At 37.7% G+C, this 16,554-nt stretch overlaps 1 protein-coding gene across 3 annotated transcripts in view; it reads right to left on the reverse strand.

Annotated features, from left to right (window-relative positions):
* Nucleotides 1–16,554, reverse strand: part of LY75 (lymphocyte antigen 75) — a 105,721-nt gene that overhangs the window by 60,902 nt on the left and 28,265 nt on the right. For all 3 annotated transcript variants that reach the window (XM_054477945.2, XM_054477944.2, XM_054477943.2), the window contains exons 9-14: nt 13,830–13,940; nt 13,197–13,285; nt 12,888–13,057; nt 10,023–10,222; nt 8,309–8,451; nt 676–757 (exon numbers count right to left, since the gene is read on the reverse strand). In XM_054477945.2, the coding sequence (XP_054333920.1) occupies nt 676–757; nt 8,309–8,451; nt 10,023–10,222; nt 12,888–13,057; nt 13,197–13,285; nt 13,830–13,940 (795 nt within the window). The remainder of the gene's footprint in view (nt 1–675; nt 758–8,308; nt 8,452–10,022; nt 10,223–12,887; nt 13,058–13,196; nt 13,286–13,829; nt 13,941–16,554) is intronic.

The raw sequence follows: 16,554 nt of genomic DNA on the forward strand, positions 1-16,554 counted from the left end.
AAATATTTTCTCTTATTCTGTAGGTTGTCTCTTCACTCTGTTGATTGTTTCCTTTATTGTGCAGAAGCTTTTTAGTCTGATGTAATCCCATTTGTCTATTTTGGTTTTTGTTGTCTGTGTTTTTGAGTTCGTATCCAAAAAAATCATTGTCCAGACCAATGTCATGGAGCTTTCCCCCTGTGTTTTCTCCTAGTAGTTTCATAGTTTGGGGCCTACCATTTAGGGCTTTAATTCATTTGGAGTTGATTTTTCTATATGGTATGAGATAAGGGTTTAATCTCATTTTTATGCATGTGGAAATCCAGTTTTCCCACTATCATTTATAGAAGAGACTGTCCTTTTCTCATTGTGTGCTCTTGGTATCTTTGTTGAAAACCAGTTGGCTATAAATATATGGATGTATTTTTGGCCTCTCTATTCTGTTCCGTTGGTCTATGTGTCTGTTTTTATGCCAGTACCATGCTGTTTTGGTTACTATAGCTTTGAGGTGTATTTTCGAGCTCAGGTAGCATGATAGCCTCCAGCTTTATTCTTTTTGATCAAGATTTCTTTGGCTATTCAGGTCTTTTGTGGTTCCATATAAATTTTAGGTGTCGATGTATTATTTAACAATCAACTTGTTATTGAAACAAACAGTGTTTCCATACTACCTAAAACAATAACGTTTTAACTTACTGGTGTACGATCACTCCATTGCCAGGATCCTTGTAAATCTGGGCTCCTTTTATTCAAACCAATCCACAGCCAACGCTGGCCACTATGTAAAAAGCAAGTGTTAAAAATACAGGACAATAGCACTCACATGTCTAAAGTGCGTCACTAATTGAAAAGCACAGTTTCAAGCAACATAAAGAAGTCTTTTGAAATGAAACTAAGCCCTTAATGTGGGGTAGCTACAGAAAAAGTACCATACTTTTCAAACTACATTTTAAGCTGTTTTCTTCATATGAAAGGCAAAAACCATTCTACTTTGAATTTTAAGAGGAAAAAAATGGAAATTATTCCAAGACTTTTACTGTAGTGCTTGAATATTAAACAATATTTTCAGATACAGCCAAAGGCAACAATGGCATTTCTTTAAAGTGTTTTGTCTATAACACTATCAAATATTCTTCTTTAAAATGCAGAACTATTTGACTAAATTCTTGTTAAACAATATTTGAAACATAGTTGAGTTCCTACTATCCACTAAGTTTAAACAAGCATTTGAGTATTGCCTATGTGCCAAAGAAATATACCAGAAAAATATATTAAGCAATAATTTAAGTGATTATACTTATCACCTATAAGTATTATACTTTTATGTAAAAGGCATTGAGCTAGGTGCAATGATGACACAGAGAAGTATAAGACCTACATCTACCCTCAAATGTAATATGAAATAGAGAGATAAGATATATATGAACAAAAAAGTAAAGACCATTTATGAAAGCTATCAAATGAGTTATATACATTTTAGGTGACACAAAAGTTCAGAGAAAGGAAAGGTCACTGTGGACTGCAGAAAATGAAGAAAGACTTTGTGAGGTTGGTAGAACAAAAGATATTCTTCAAGGGATGGCTAACATTTCTTTCTAGTCATAATCTGAATGCCAGTATTCAGAATGGCCAAGAGGAAGAAGGGTAGGCCTTCCAAGGAAGACTATCTACACAAGCAATATGGAGGCAGGAACATATGTCTAAGTAATCCTTTCCCCTCAAATACATTTATGCTCTGGCCAGGGATAAATATCCAGCATAAGTAGATGTAATATAAGCACAGAAAATTTTCTCTGCCTCTAACTCCATTTGAAAACATTTTCTAAAATTTATTACACTTTTAGGCGACCAATAATATTGCATATAATTTAACCTTTTGTTGGTACATGGTATGTATGATCAGTACATATGTGTGTATACATATATATAAATGTAATATGCCTGTAAGTGTAATACAGATACATTTTAGAGAAGGGGTAGATTCCAAATCTAAAAACAATGCATACTCTCAAGTTCAGCAGGACATATGGAATATATGGAACATATAGCTACAAGTCTACAGAGAAATATAAGTGCATTTTAATAAAATGTACTAGTGAATCAAAGGCTGAAACAAATAATTTTAAACTAATTTCTTATTTTTTAATAAATAATTGCTTTTCTTTATTTCTTACCTTTGTTCAACATTCCCTCATATTTTAACAATAAGCACTTTTTCATCTTTTCAACCTCAAGGCTTTTGGACTTAATGCAATGGAATATGAATGAGGACTGTCCTGTTTTGGTTTTTATTGTTATATTGTTTTCTTTCATAGAGAAAGATCCACCAATTTGTGGACCTAAGATATATCCAGTGGAGAAAATTAAATCCAGTTTAAATTTAGTAGCTACAAGAGGAATTTGCAGTTTATGCCTTTAGCTCATCGGAGCTCTCTTACAGGCTTCCGAGTGTATCATACTGCCCGAGTGCTGGATTTCTAAACCACAGGGTCTAGACAATTGGCATATACAGCACAATTAAAGCCAGATGGCTAAAATAGAGAGGCAGTTAAGTTTTCTTCCTCATATTTACTTGGGGAAACAACTGCATTTCTCCCAAATCTTTGCACATTATATATTTGGGCCTGGGGAATTCGTGTAGAATTTTGTGTTTCCCTAAAGTAAGCATTAGCTATTTTATCTTCTTTACACAATCCACAATACAACCAGGAAGACGATCAAAGATCATTTGTCACCAGCATTGCAGAGGCTCCCACTGGCAGCCTTTTTAGAGGTTTATCCTCAACTTTCTAGGCTCCTCAAGCCCTTACCCAGTCTTCTCTCAGCTAATAGCTCCCCTTCCTTCCACTTAGAAACATCTCTGCTTTCAAGCCCATTTCTGGCTCCTTTGCTGCACCTCAGAGGACAGTTTCCTAGAGAAAAGAGTTTAGTCGATTGTCCAAAATTTCTAATCTCCACTACTTTCTGAAACTGTATTTCAGAAATAAGTTTCATTTGAACACAGAAATTTACAGATTGAAAAAAGTTTCATTTGAACACAGAAATTTACAGATTTCAGCTTCATTTTAAAGAACTCACTAGCATGTCATAAATACAGAAAATAATAGCGACATGTATGTATTTTTTTTGTGCGGGATCAGAAGTGGAAAATATTTCCTCAATTGTAACTCATTCCTGGTTTGGCCTAGTTTAGCTGTAGGCAGATAAAGGGAAGAAGAAATTGGATATCACATTAATCACTGCACATCTCCAATGTTGATTTTAGAAAATGTGAAGGAAAAAATTGCACCTGATCATAACTGGGGAATCAAGTCAAACTGAGGTTCCCTCTCTCTCTTAATAAGTTCCTGGTACTCCAAGCACTAAGTATATGGTTTTAAAACTATTGGGTTAAGAAGAGATTGCATAAAAGGTTAATATATGTAATTGTGTTAAAATTCCTATTCTCAATCAAATTTCCTGCTGCATTTGGTTGCTAAGGAAAACAGTATGTTAGCCATAAGCCCCAATAAATACTATTTGATGAGGGTGCTTATTCTACAAAGCCTTAGATTTACGTCTAAATCCATTCATGCCACATCACAGGGGGCTATGTACACAGCAGCAATGGCATTGCAAACAAGGCTTTCTTCTCTAATCCTATGGCTATTTTTGCCCTACAATGGCTTTCCCTGTTGGGCTGCCATTAAGAGTTGCAAAGATCTTAGAGCCTTAATGATTTGGTGCACCATGAATCCTTTTCACTGAAATACAAATAGAGATGTGGAACTTAGATTGTGAGAGGTACAGCAGTAATCTGACTTAACTCCTTGGCATGTAATACACAATTTGGGCAATGGATATCTTGCTGAGAAAGGTCAATTCCTGCAATAAAAAGCCAAGGCATTCAAGGAGTATGCTTTAGAATCATTTTCTAATATAAATGGGTTTGCTTCCTTCTTTCCTTTAAGCCATGGTTACAATTTTGGTTTTAGAGTATATTCTCTAAGCACAGCACAGGCAAACAATTTCTTTATTATGGAGAAGTTATTAAGCAAACAAAGCAGTCTGCTTACCATGGCATTGTGTTAGCTGCTAGGATCAGAGTACAAATAAACTACAGTTCCTATAAGTGAAGGGATTAAGGAGATTTGTTTTTTCTCTGTGCTGTTCTGTTTTCTAAATTCAATGTGCATTACTTTTACGATTAGAAAAAAATTAAACATAGTACCTTCTATGGAAAATAGGTTTTGTAAAAGCTATATGTGTAGAGATGTAAGTAAACAGAAAGGGTTTACACTAAGGGTTTACTATGTTTATAATCAGGAGCTAGGATTTGAGGTGATTGTTTGCTTCATTACCTGTTTTTATATTTTCCAAATTTTATATAATGAACTTGTATCAGTTTTTTAAAGAAGGGAGTGCTCAACAAGTGTAATTCAAAACAAAGAAACAAATCATAAAAATTTCCTTTCATGTTTTGTTTCCTAGTGTAATTCGTTCTGTATATGGATGCTCTTAATGGTCATTTCTATCACATATGATATTCCAATGTTTTCTACTTATTGTTTCTCACAAATATCTACAACCTCATTGATTAGTACTTATCCAAGGCTCCTAGTTCCAGTTAGAATTACTAACTGCTTGCTTGGAATCTAGTGCTTATGTCAGCATTTTACTTAAAAATACTTTATCTGGATAGTATCATATTGTGTGTGTCAAGCTTGAAATCTAAGGGCCATTAAGTTGCCCTGCTTGAAACTTACATGTCAGGAAGTATTGGTGGTGTATTTGAAAGTCCATGCCCCACACATATACACCATGGAATACTATGCAGCCATAAAAAATGATGAGTTCATGTCCTTCGTAGGGACATGGATGAAACTGGAAACCATTCTGAGCAAACTATCGCAAGGACAGAAAACCAAACACTGCGTGTTCTCACTCACAGGTGGGAATTGAACAATGAGAACACTTGGACACAGGGCGGGGAACATCACACACCAGGACCTGTTGTGGGGCAGAGTGATGGGGGAGGGATAGCATTAGGAGAAATACCTAATGTAAATGACGAGCTAATGGGTGCAGCAAACCAACATGGCACATGTATACATATGTAACAAACCTGCATGTTGTGCACATGTACCCTAGAATTTAAAGTATAATAATAAAAAAAAAAGAAAAAGAAAGGCCATGCTCCAGACGTGGCCACCATGAGGACTTCCATGATCACCAAAGTCACACTGGAGGCTTTGGTCATGAGCAGAATGAATGTGAGAACTGGGTTAATGTCAGTGAAATCGGAAGCTTGTTCATCAGCATGATGGTCGGATTGGGCTCTCACTGGTGAAACATAAGTTATTTGAGATGCAGGGATTAGCTAAAATATTTAGAGAAACTCTCACACTTCTCAAGAGTGTATTAGAATCGTGCGAGACCACAGCCTGTGTCTTAGTAGGGCTTGATTCTAAACAACCCCACATCCAGTCATTGGGTCAGGTGATTGTGATGGCCTGATACTCACTACAATGGGAACAGAACGCTGCCACAGAACGCTGCCACATCTGCTTCAAGTAAACCTGTGCAAGGTGATAGTTAAAACACCAAAAAGGACAGATTGCTGGAATGTTGTCAAGCTTACAAAACAGGTTGTATAAAATGTTTTGTGTCTGCTTCAATGAATGTTTGCATAGCAAATGTCTGTATGTGTGGAAAATTTTGGTCTGAATTTTGTATTTGTTATAATCTATTCTCAAGGTTGAGGGAATAGCTAACACTCACCTCACAAAGAACCCAAGAGTTAGTATTTAGTATATACAAATTGCCTTGGGTCAGTCTGCAGTGAAATTTTGTATATTAATTTCTAACACTGGACAATGATGTCTAGAGTACCTGAGATTCTACGATAGATGCTTAATAAATAAATATTTATGGAACACAGGTATCGTATTTTACATTAGATTCCCAGTACACTGTAGTGAAACTACATTCTCTAATGAGAAAAACACAGCAGAAGCTATATTAGAGCAAATCTGGGCCAGGCACTGTGGCTCACATCTGTGATCCCAGCACCTTGGGAGGCCAAGGAAGGTGAATCGCTTGAGCCCAGGAATCTGAGATTAGCCTGGGCAACATGGAAAAACCCGTTTCTACAAAAAAATACAAACATTAGCTGGGTGTGGTGGCATGTGATTGTAGTCCCAGCTACTTGGGAGGCTGAAGTGGGGGGATTACCTGAGTTTGGGAGGTTGAGGCTGCAGTGAGCTGTAATCACGCCACTGTACCTCAGCTTGACTGACAAAACAAGACCCTGTCTCAAAAAACAAAACAAAACAAAAAGCAAATCTAGAAAATATGGAAATTTTCAAAGAAAACATTTTATTCATTTATTTTTTAGAGACAGCATCTCACTCTGTTGCCCAAGCTGGAGTGCAGTGGCACTATCTTGTCTCACTGTATCCTTGAACTCCTGGGCTCAAGTGATCCTCCTGACTCATCCTCCTGAGTAACCAGGACTACAGGTGTGTGCCACCATGCCCAGCTAATCTTTTTTTTTTTTTTTTTTTTTTTTTTTTAATAGAGACAGGGTCTCCCTATGCTGCCCAGGCTGGTCTCGAACTCCTGGTTTCAAGCAATTCTCTCACCTCAGGCCCCCAAAGTGCTGGGATTACAGGCATAAGCCACCACACCCAGACCATAGAAAAGACTTTAAAAATCACTCAAAATCTTACTTCCTAGAGATATAATAGCCATTACCCTTTTTGATGTATTTTTGCAGTCTAGTTTTAAATGTAAATAGTATATTTTTTACTCTTTGATAATTTATCTTTTCCTCTGCTTAATATATATAAACATTTACACATTATAGTATTGTTTTTATCTTAATGTGCAGGAGATGAATTTCAAACCAAGATTAACAATAGTGATGATATAGGGATCCTTACCTTTTTCTGACTTTCAGGGAAATGCACTTAACAATGCTTCATCACTAAGTGTGATATGGCTATTAATTTGAGCTATTCTTCTATTCTAATAAGAATTTACATATTAGTTATATTTACTAAATATAAGTGTATATTTGTGTATTAAACCAGGAATGAATAGTGGATTTTACCCAATGCATTTTCAGTACCTATTAAGATGATCACATGACTTGTGATTATTAACTCAATTGCTATTTGAGTAAATATAAGACAAGCACATAACATAAGCAAGTGAAGTGGGGTCAAGAAGCAATAAATTAGAGACCTGGCAAATTGGAGAGTCAGGCCCCATTTCAGGAGGCCACCAGCTACTCAGCACTAACTTATTTGCTGCACAATGAAAATGTTGCTAGTTGCTTTAATTTTTAAAATTAAAAAATTTTTAAAATTTTTTAAATTTTAAAGGATTTTTATTAGAATTTCACAATTTTGTAGTATTTTGTGGCCCCTTCCTCCCAGGAAAAGAACATTATAGTCTTAGAGCTGGATAAGTACTAATTGGCAAGCTTTGTTTTAAGTCTCTTTCAAAAGTGCAGAATTGGACTTTATTATTATTGAACAAATTTGCAGACTTGCACTTGATCAAAACTGATAATGGGCTGGGTGTGGTGGCTAATGCCTGTAATCCCAGTACTTTGGGAGGCTGAGGTGGGCAGATCACCTAAGGTCAGAAGTTCAAGAGCAGCCTGGCCAACATGGTGAAACCCCTTCCTCTCTGTGTATATATGTATATATGCATGTATATGTGAGTGTCTATAGATATAAATACACACAAAAGCACCTTGTTTTTGTTTTTTGTTTGGTTGTGCTTAATTACTTAAGATCAAACTCCTTCCCTGGCAAACAAGGACATTCCAATTTCATATCCAAATCCCATTTTCTAGCTAATTTGTATGACTCATTTCTCCTTGACCATATCTGTATATTCTGGTCTCAGTTCCTTTGCTTATGTTCTGTTTTTTTTTCTGGCTCCTTCTCCTATCTGGCCTTTTGAAATAATACCTACCTTCCAAGAATCAGCCTTCTTTATGACATTTTTCCTGATTATACTCCCAGAAACACTCCCTCCCTCCTCTGAATTCCCAAGGCCCTTCCTTGCCTATGTTCTAGATTTTCTGCCATACATTGCTGTTGGACTTTATTTTAAAAAGGGTAGGGAATACATCTCATTCATCTTTAGATTCCTCATAGTGTCTGCACATTAAGAGTGCTTGATGTTGCATGACTGCTAAGCACCAAATGACCTTTTAGATAATAAAACATGTCCATTTTTTTTTCCAACAGGGAGACAGGGTAAGAACATGTCAATTTTGAATATCTAGAGGACATCAAATTCAGCATAGAAATTCTCATTCTAAAAGTATTACCTGAACTGGTCCATCAAAAAGTGAAGAAATTCCTTTATTTCATCCACATGGCTGAAGCTAGAAAGGTGTGCTCCAAGGGCTTGGCAGAATCGTTCAGCTTCTTCCCAGTTCCTCTTTCTTACAATTCTTTCTGCGTGGAATACCTTAGCAAAATATATTAATTTATTTTCTGGTATTATCATAAAGTATTTCATAGTGCTAAAGTCAATCACTGTCACATGTGTGGGCCCCTGAAATGAATTCTTAAAGGTGTAGTGAAGGCATAGGTAAATGCACATATACTGAGACACAGAGAGGTCCTGCTGAAAGTGTCAATTCAACTAAAGGCCAGCACAGATGCCAGTCCTTGTGGTCAGATGGATGGCCTTCCTCAGCCAGGCTGGGGAACTATTCCAACAAGATCCATGTTCTCCTGTATTTCTAGGACCTTGAAAGATAAAATGAACCAGCAGGCAAGGCTGTAAAGGATACATATAAATGCTCTGGGAGTAGCCTTTGGCAAAGAAATGTGCTAACAATAGAAATTTTGAATATAAGACACTGTGACCCACACAAAAATAGCACTATTTTCTGACGAGGAACAACCAAAGAGCAGTCTGCACTGGTGTGTGAATATTGACAGAAAGTGGCAAAAGTAAACCTGGAACTTGGGCTGTTTCAAAAGAAGAAGAAAGGAGAAAAAGAAAGAAGAAGAAAGAAGAAAGAAGAAGAAGAGGAGGAGGAGGAAGAGGAGAAAGAAGAGATGATGACACAATGACAGGACAAATTATATTTGTCCCAATTCTTCAGTTCCTTGTAATATAATTAGATGGACTTGCCACAGCCCCCTGGTGGGTGGAGTATACTTCTTTGTACCTTGGCATGGGGCTTGGCCATATGACTTACTGTGTTGATGGGATATTAGTAGAGGTAAAGTGAGCAGAGGCCTGAAATGTGCTTATATGGTTGGCTTGCCTTCTTGGGCTCCAGTGATATACCATGAGAACAACAAACCCTTGTGAGCTGTTGCCCGTTCAGCCTGAGCCCTAAAAGGAAGGGCTGGAGCCCAGCACAGCTGACCTGAAGTTGGGAGCAGAGGTCACCATTCAAGCCCAATCTAGATCAGTCAAACTCTAGCTGGCCTGGAGATCTGTGAGAATGTGAGGCTAAATGTTTGTTGTCATAGCCACCGAATTTTGGGGTAGCATCTAGTGGTTTGTTTATGGAACTAGCTGACTGATGCAGACCCATATATACTATATATATATATATATATATATATATATATTTATATTTATATGTATATATATATTTATATGTATATATACACAAATATATCTATATTTGTAAAAGTGTAAATATATATATATACTTTTTTTTACATTATAAGAAGTGCTGGAGCTGTTAATTTGACAACAAGAATTAGAGGAATATGAGGATCATAGGCATAGTGGCAGTATGGCATATCGTACACCAACTTACTGGGAAAAAAAGACCTTGGGAAGGAGCCAGTTCTGGCTTTGGGCCTGCCCTTTCGGGTAGGACACATGCAGGGTGTGGGGCTGAGGCACCTCATGCCTGAGGTTCAGCAATGCCCTGCCAAGGACTCTGTGCTCCAGAGCACTTTTGTTAGGTTACATAGGACTATGGAGAAGAGCATAATTTGTACAAGGACATGAACTAGGATAGTGGAAAAACAACTTCATTGAAGGATAGAATGAGAATGTCACTTTACCTTATAACAAGAAAGACTTGCAGGGAAACTCTGCCAGCCTTCAGGACAGGGGTCATCAGGCTTAGGGGCTGCTTCTTCAGGCTCAAGGGGTCCACTTATTTTCTTGCAAATTGAAAGTGCTTTGAAGTTTCTGCAGTCCTTCACCTCCCACTTTCCAATAGACTTTCCAGTAGACATAGCCACGCAGCCGCCCGGGGAAGCTGAGTTGAAGTGGAAAGCTCAATTAAAAATTAAAATGTTAAAGTTCAAACATTTTCTAGTGTTTCTACTCTTTACTTCAGCCAAGTTGGGGAGAGAGAATTTAAAAAAAAATGGAACAAAGAGAGGAAAGAAATATGTTGTTCAGAATAATAATGATAAGTGTTTATTATTTGTAAAGTACTTTTTGAAAAAGATTAATCCTCACAACAAACCTATAGGGGGGATTCTATTGTCATAATTTGAGGTACAGTGAGAATGAAGTGACTTGTTCAAGGTCATAGAACTAGTAAGTGGTTGCCCCAGGATTTGTGCCCAGGTGGTCTGTTTCTAGAGCTGTACCCTAAATACTATTGCTGCTTAGGATGGTGGTTCAAATTACCTTAAAAACTTTGAGCAGTTTTTAAGCAACTTAGTTAACCTCAAAACACAACTCTCCCAGATTCTGATCCAAAGGAAAAGCTGGTACAATAAAGGTAGAAGGAGGTATGTGGTAACATACATTTGTTTACTGTTTATTTTATGACAGTCATAATTTTATGTATTCATAACAGTATTAAAAGGTAGTTTGAATTATCAGTTCCATTTTGTAAATGAAGACTAAGTAACTTGCCCACAGTCAGAGTTAGTGAATGGTAGAGTTGGGGTTGAAATCAGATTTGTCTGACAAAAGGTCATGTTCCATTTTCCATTATACCACACTGCCTGAAGCAGGTAGAAGACAAGAGTTACATATATTGAAAAGTAATAGGACAACTTCTATCCCACCAAACAGTGAAGCCACATAGTCTCATATACACAAACAGCAAGAGGAACAAGAAACTGGGAAAAACAATTGCCTTGCTACCCTGAATGGGTGTGCTATTTTTCCCTGTTCTGTCCTCCTATCCATGGTGTGCCCATGATAGACCAAGGTGGCTGAGGATGGGAGCAATAATGGTAAAGAGAGCTTCACATAGCCTTTCTGGCCATAGAATGGAGGAAGCAGTTGTGGTAGCTACTTCCCAAGCACCTCTCCAACCACCAAGACTTAGTTATCAAGAACGTCACCTTTACTCTAAGATGTCTGAGTGTCTATAAAACAAATCTGGCCAGGCACGGTGACTCACGCCTGTAATTCCAGCACTTTGGGAGGCTGAGGTGGGTAGATCACCTGAGGTCAGGAGTTCAAGACCAGCCTGGCCAACATGGTGAAACTCCGTCTCTACCAAAAATACAAAAAAAATTAGCTGGGTGTGGTGGCAGGTGCCTGTAATCCCAGCTACTCAGCAGGCTGAGGCAGGAGAATTGTTTGTACACGGGAGGCGGAGGTTACAGTGAGCCGAGATCGCGCCATTGCACTCCAGCCTGGGCAAGAAGAGCGAAACTCCATCTCAAAAAAAAAAAGAAAAAAGAAAAAAAAAAAAAAGAAATCTATGTGCTTTATCCATCAGAGTGTTCCTAATCTGAGATTTAACCAGGATCAACATCTGTATACTCTATCTTCTTCAGACATAAAAGGATGACTTTGTTACTAGCAACATCACTCATGTTGATGGTGATGACCATGTGTCCTAACTTTTGTGGGCATTTTCTATTTCAAATATCATGTTCTATTGTAAGCTCATATTTTCCAATCTCTGTGTTATAAAAAATAGTCTTCATGATCACATTAGACCAACACAATAAAATATAAATAATTCACAGGGTGAAAAGTGGAATGCTTTATACTGCTGTCTTATTCAAAGCCACTGGCTTAAAAATCAGAAACTCTGGATTTTATTAATTCAATAACCAGATGATCTTTGTCAAGTAAATCATCTCTTAAAGTCTCTGTTTTCTTAACTCTAAAAGTATTTCTGAGGTCCTTTCCGGCTTAAGTGTTCTGATTCTATGGCAAATTATGGTCAATGCTTTAGGCTGGTTGGAGAAAGAGGAACTAACTTTCAAAATAAATAAGAGGCCAGGCACAGTGGCTCACACCTGTAATCCCAGCACTTTAGGAGGCTGAGGCGGGTGAATTACTTGGGGTCAGGAGATCGAGACCAGCCTGGCCAAAATGTTAAAACCCCATCTCTACAGAAATACAAAAATTAGCTGGGCATGTTGGCATACACCCATAATTCCAGCTACTTGGGAGGCTGAGGCAGAAGAATCACTTGAACCTGGGAGGGAAAGGTTGCAGTGAGCTGAGATCACACCACTGCACTCCAGCCTGGGCAACAGAGCGAGACTCCATCTCAAAACAAAACAAAAACAAAATAAATAATACAAGATAGCCTCCATAATTCTTACCCATTGAGAATAATGGAAGAAAACACATTCAGTTTTGAAAAAAGGTTAAGAAGCAGAGAGATGAAAATGTAAAGAGCCTCACATGGGAGCTTCTAGATTCTATTTGAGATTTACATAGAAAAGATTTTAAAAACACACTGGTGCTTCTAGCTCTGAGCCATTATATGGTGGTTTGGGAAAACTAAGTTTTTGAACTTCTTTCATTGGATTATTCCCAAGGACATAATAGGGAAGACATAGCCACTGCTTCTATTTATAGTTCCACAGATAGACTCCAATCCTGAAGATCATCATGTCCCTCACATTTCAAAAGTAAGTGAGGAACATCTTTGGGAGGAGTGCTGCCTTTCACTAGTCACAGTATACTACTACTTTAAAGATTAAGACACTCACCTGGCTCAAGAAAATTCCAGTTGGAAAAGGTTACAGCCCGCCTTCTTCCACCAACAGTTGCCCAATTATACTCTCCACGAGAATCTACATCTCTCAGGCCAGTCCAGAAGTATTTTCTTAGAGATTTATCATATTTTTTCATCAAATCATTTAGGTATTCTTGCTCAAATCTACAAAAGGAGAATCAAATTGGCAAGTGTTTCACAATGATTGACTCTATTTGAAGATGCACCTTTTACTTAGGAAGACTGTTTAGCAAAAGAACTCAGAGTTGAAAGTTTATGAGTACAAGTTTACTGATGATCACACCTGCTAGTGATAGTCAGATTGCAGTTTGTTCCAAAAGGGACCTCATCCTTGTAAATCTTGTAACAGGTTTCTCCACGTCTCTTCCAGCCCTAAATCAGAGGAAAAATATTGTCAAACTGTTTTCCAGACTTGATGGTGTCCCGTCTGGCAAGCATGTTTCTGCTACATTGATAACATCTTAGAACTTGTGGAAATTGAGGACATGGCTATTGAATTCATACATGTGATGAGGGTGGGATGCAATTTCACAGATAACCTCCACAAGACTGTGGGCCTGTGTCAGACAAAAGGTATGGGTTAATTCTCTTTATCCTTGGTGGCTGGCTCATCATAAGAGTATAATATTCACTGGATGAATTATTTTTGAATATTGATAATATTAATGGGGGAAGTAAACACATCAGCCTTGAGGATAGTAATTCTACAAATATTTATAGAAATTTTCAAATTTCTGCTTCTGTAAGAAGGCCAGTATGCTATGACTCACTGCCTTCTGGCTTGTTCTAACTTAAATGAACAGAAGCTAGTAGTTTCCTCTATTTTATAAGTCTGAATTATTTAAGTCTCAGCTACCATTTCTAACCAAGAAGTTGTAATACTGCTTGAGAAAATTTACATAGGGATTTTACCTACCTCATCTGGAGGACACATCTTATCAGAACTTGTGTCATTCAGTCTTTCTCCCTTTCTCTTGCATACATATTTTAGTTTCTCCTCACATGATTGGACTTTCCACTGACCTAGCTTTGAAAGGAGACAAAAACACTTGCTTGGAAAGGAAATTATTTACCGCATATTCAGAACTGAACTCACAAAAACTATGAGAGAGAGACAGAGAGAAAGAGAGAGAAATGAATATAAATGAATTATCAAATGTGAGAACACACTCCTAGAAAATGCTACTCAACAGGCCTGCAAAGTGATGGCTCACAGCCAGTTACCTCAGCATCACCTCCAGGTCACATTGTGGATATATTTCATTTTCTTATAAGAGTAGCAATAAAACCATCAAAGGACACTTAGTATAAAAGTTGAAGAGAGAAGAACTTAGCCCACAGTTCCAGCATTCTAGTCTTCTAGACTAGAATGGCACAGCCAAAGTTTGAAACTTTTAGATACATCATCAATACCTAATTTATTGAGAGTTTTTAGCATGAAGGGTTGTTGAATTTTGTCAAAGGCCTTTTCTGCATCTATTGAGATAATCATGTGGTTTTTGTCTTTGGTTCTGTTTATATGCTGGATTACATTTATTGATTTGCGTATATTGAACCAGCCTTGCATCCCAGGGATGAAGCCCACTTGATCATGGTGGATAAGCTTTTTGATGCACTGCTGGATTCGGTTTGCCAGTATTTTATTGAGGATTTTGGCATCAATGTTCATCAAGGATATTGGTCTAAAATTCTCTTTTTTGGTTGTGTCTCTGCCCGGCTTTGGTATCAGGATGATGCTGGCCTCATAAAATGAGTTAGGGAGGATTCCCTCTTTTTCTATTGATTGGAATAGTTTCAGAAGGAATGGTACCACTTCCTCCTTGTACCTCTGGTAGAATTCGGCTGTGAATCCATCTGGTCCTGGACTCTTTTTGGTTGGTAAGCTATTGATTATTGCCACAATTTCAGATCCTGTTATTGGTCTATTCAGAGATTCAACTTCTTCCTGGTTTAGTCTTGGGAGAGTGTATGTGTGGAGGAATTTATCCATTTCTTCTAGATTTTCTAGTTTATTTGCATAGAGGTGTTTGTAGTATTCTCTGATGGTAGTTTGTATTTCTGTGGGATCAGTGGTGATATCCCCTTTATCATTTTTTATTGCGTCTATTTGATTCTTCTCTCTTTTTTTCTTTATTAGTCTTGCTAGCTGTCTATCAATTTTGTTGATCCTTTCAAAAAACCAGCTCCTGGATTCATTAATTTTTTGAAGGGTTTTTTGTGTCTCTATTTCCTTCAGTTCTGCTCTGATTTTAGTTATTTCTTGCCTTCTGCTAGCTTTTGAATGTGTTTGCTCTTGCTTTTCTAGTTCTTTTCATTGTGATGTTAGGGTGTCAATTTTGGATTTTTCCTGCTTTCTCTTGTGGGCATTTAGTGCTATAAATTTCCCTCTACACACTGCTTTGAATGTGTCCCAGACATTCTGGTACATTGTCTCTTTGTTCTCGCTGGTTTCAAAGAACATCTTTATTTCTGCCTTCATTTCGTTATGTACCCAGTAGTCATTCAGGAGCAGGTGGTTCAGTTTCCATGTAGTTGAGCGGTTTTGAGTGAGTTTTCTTAATCCTGAGTTCTAGTTTGATTGCACTGTGGTCTGAGAGACAGTTTGTTATAATTTCTGTTCTTTTACATTTATTGAGGAGAGCTTTACTTCCAACTACGTGATCAATTTTGGAATAGGTGTGGTGTGGTGCTGAAAAAAATGTATATTCTGTTGATTTGGGGTGGAGAGTTCTGTAGATGTCTAGGAGGTCCGCTTGGTGCAGAGCTGAGTTCAATTCCTGGGTATCCTTGTTAACTTTCTGTCTCATTGATCTGTCTAATGTTGACAGTGGGGTATTAAAGTCTCCCATTATTATTGTGTGGGAGTCTAAGTCTCTTTGTAGGTCACTCAGGACTTGCTTTATGAATCTGGGTGCTTCTGTATTGGGTGCATATGTATTTAGGATAGTTAGCTCTTCTTGTTGAATTGATCCCTTTACCATTATGTAATGGCCTTCTTTGTCTCTTTTGATCTTTGTTGGTTTAAAGTCTGTTTTATCAGAGACTAGGATTGCAGCCCCTGCCTTTTTTTGTTTCCCATTTGCTTGGTAGATCTTCCTCCATCCTTTTATTTTGAGCCTATGTGTGTCTCTGCACGTGAGATGGGTTTCCTGAATACAGCACACTGATGGGTCTTGACTCTTTATCCAATTTGCCAGTCTGTGTCTTTTAATTGGAGCATTTAGCCCATTTACATTTAAAGTTAATATTGTTATGTGTGAATTTGATCCTGTCATTATGATGTTAGCTGGTTATTTTGCTTGTTAGTTGATGCAGTTTCTTCCTAGTCTTGATGGTCTTTACATTTTGGCATGATTTTGCAGTGGCTGGTACCAGTTGTGCCTTTCCATGTTTAGTGCTTCCTTCAGGAGCTCTTTTAGGGCAGGCCTGGTGGTGACAAAATCTCTCAGCATTTGCTTGTCTGTAAAGTATTTTATTTCTCCTTCATTTATGAAGCTTAGTTTGGCTGGATATGAAATTCTGGGTTGAAAATTCTTTTCTTTAAGAATGTTGAATATTGGCCCCCACTCTCTTCTGGCTTGTAGAGTTTCTGCCGAGAGATCCGCTGTTAGTCTGATGGGCTTCCCTTTGTGGGTAACCCA

Source organism: Pongo pygmaeus, chromosome 11, assembly GCF_028885625.2.
Source record: "Pongo pygmaeus isolate AG05252 chromosome 11, NHGRI_mPonPyg2-v2.0_pri, whole genome shotgun sequence".
NCBI classification, from domain to species: Eukaryota; Metazoa; Chordata; class Mammalia; order Primates; family Hominidae; genus Pongo; species Pongo pygmaeus.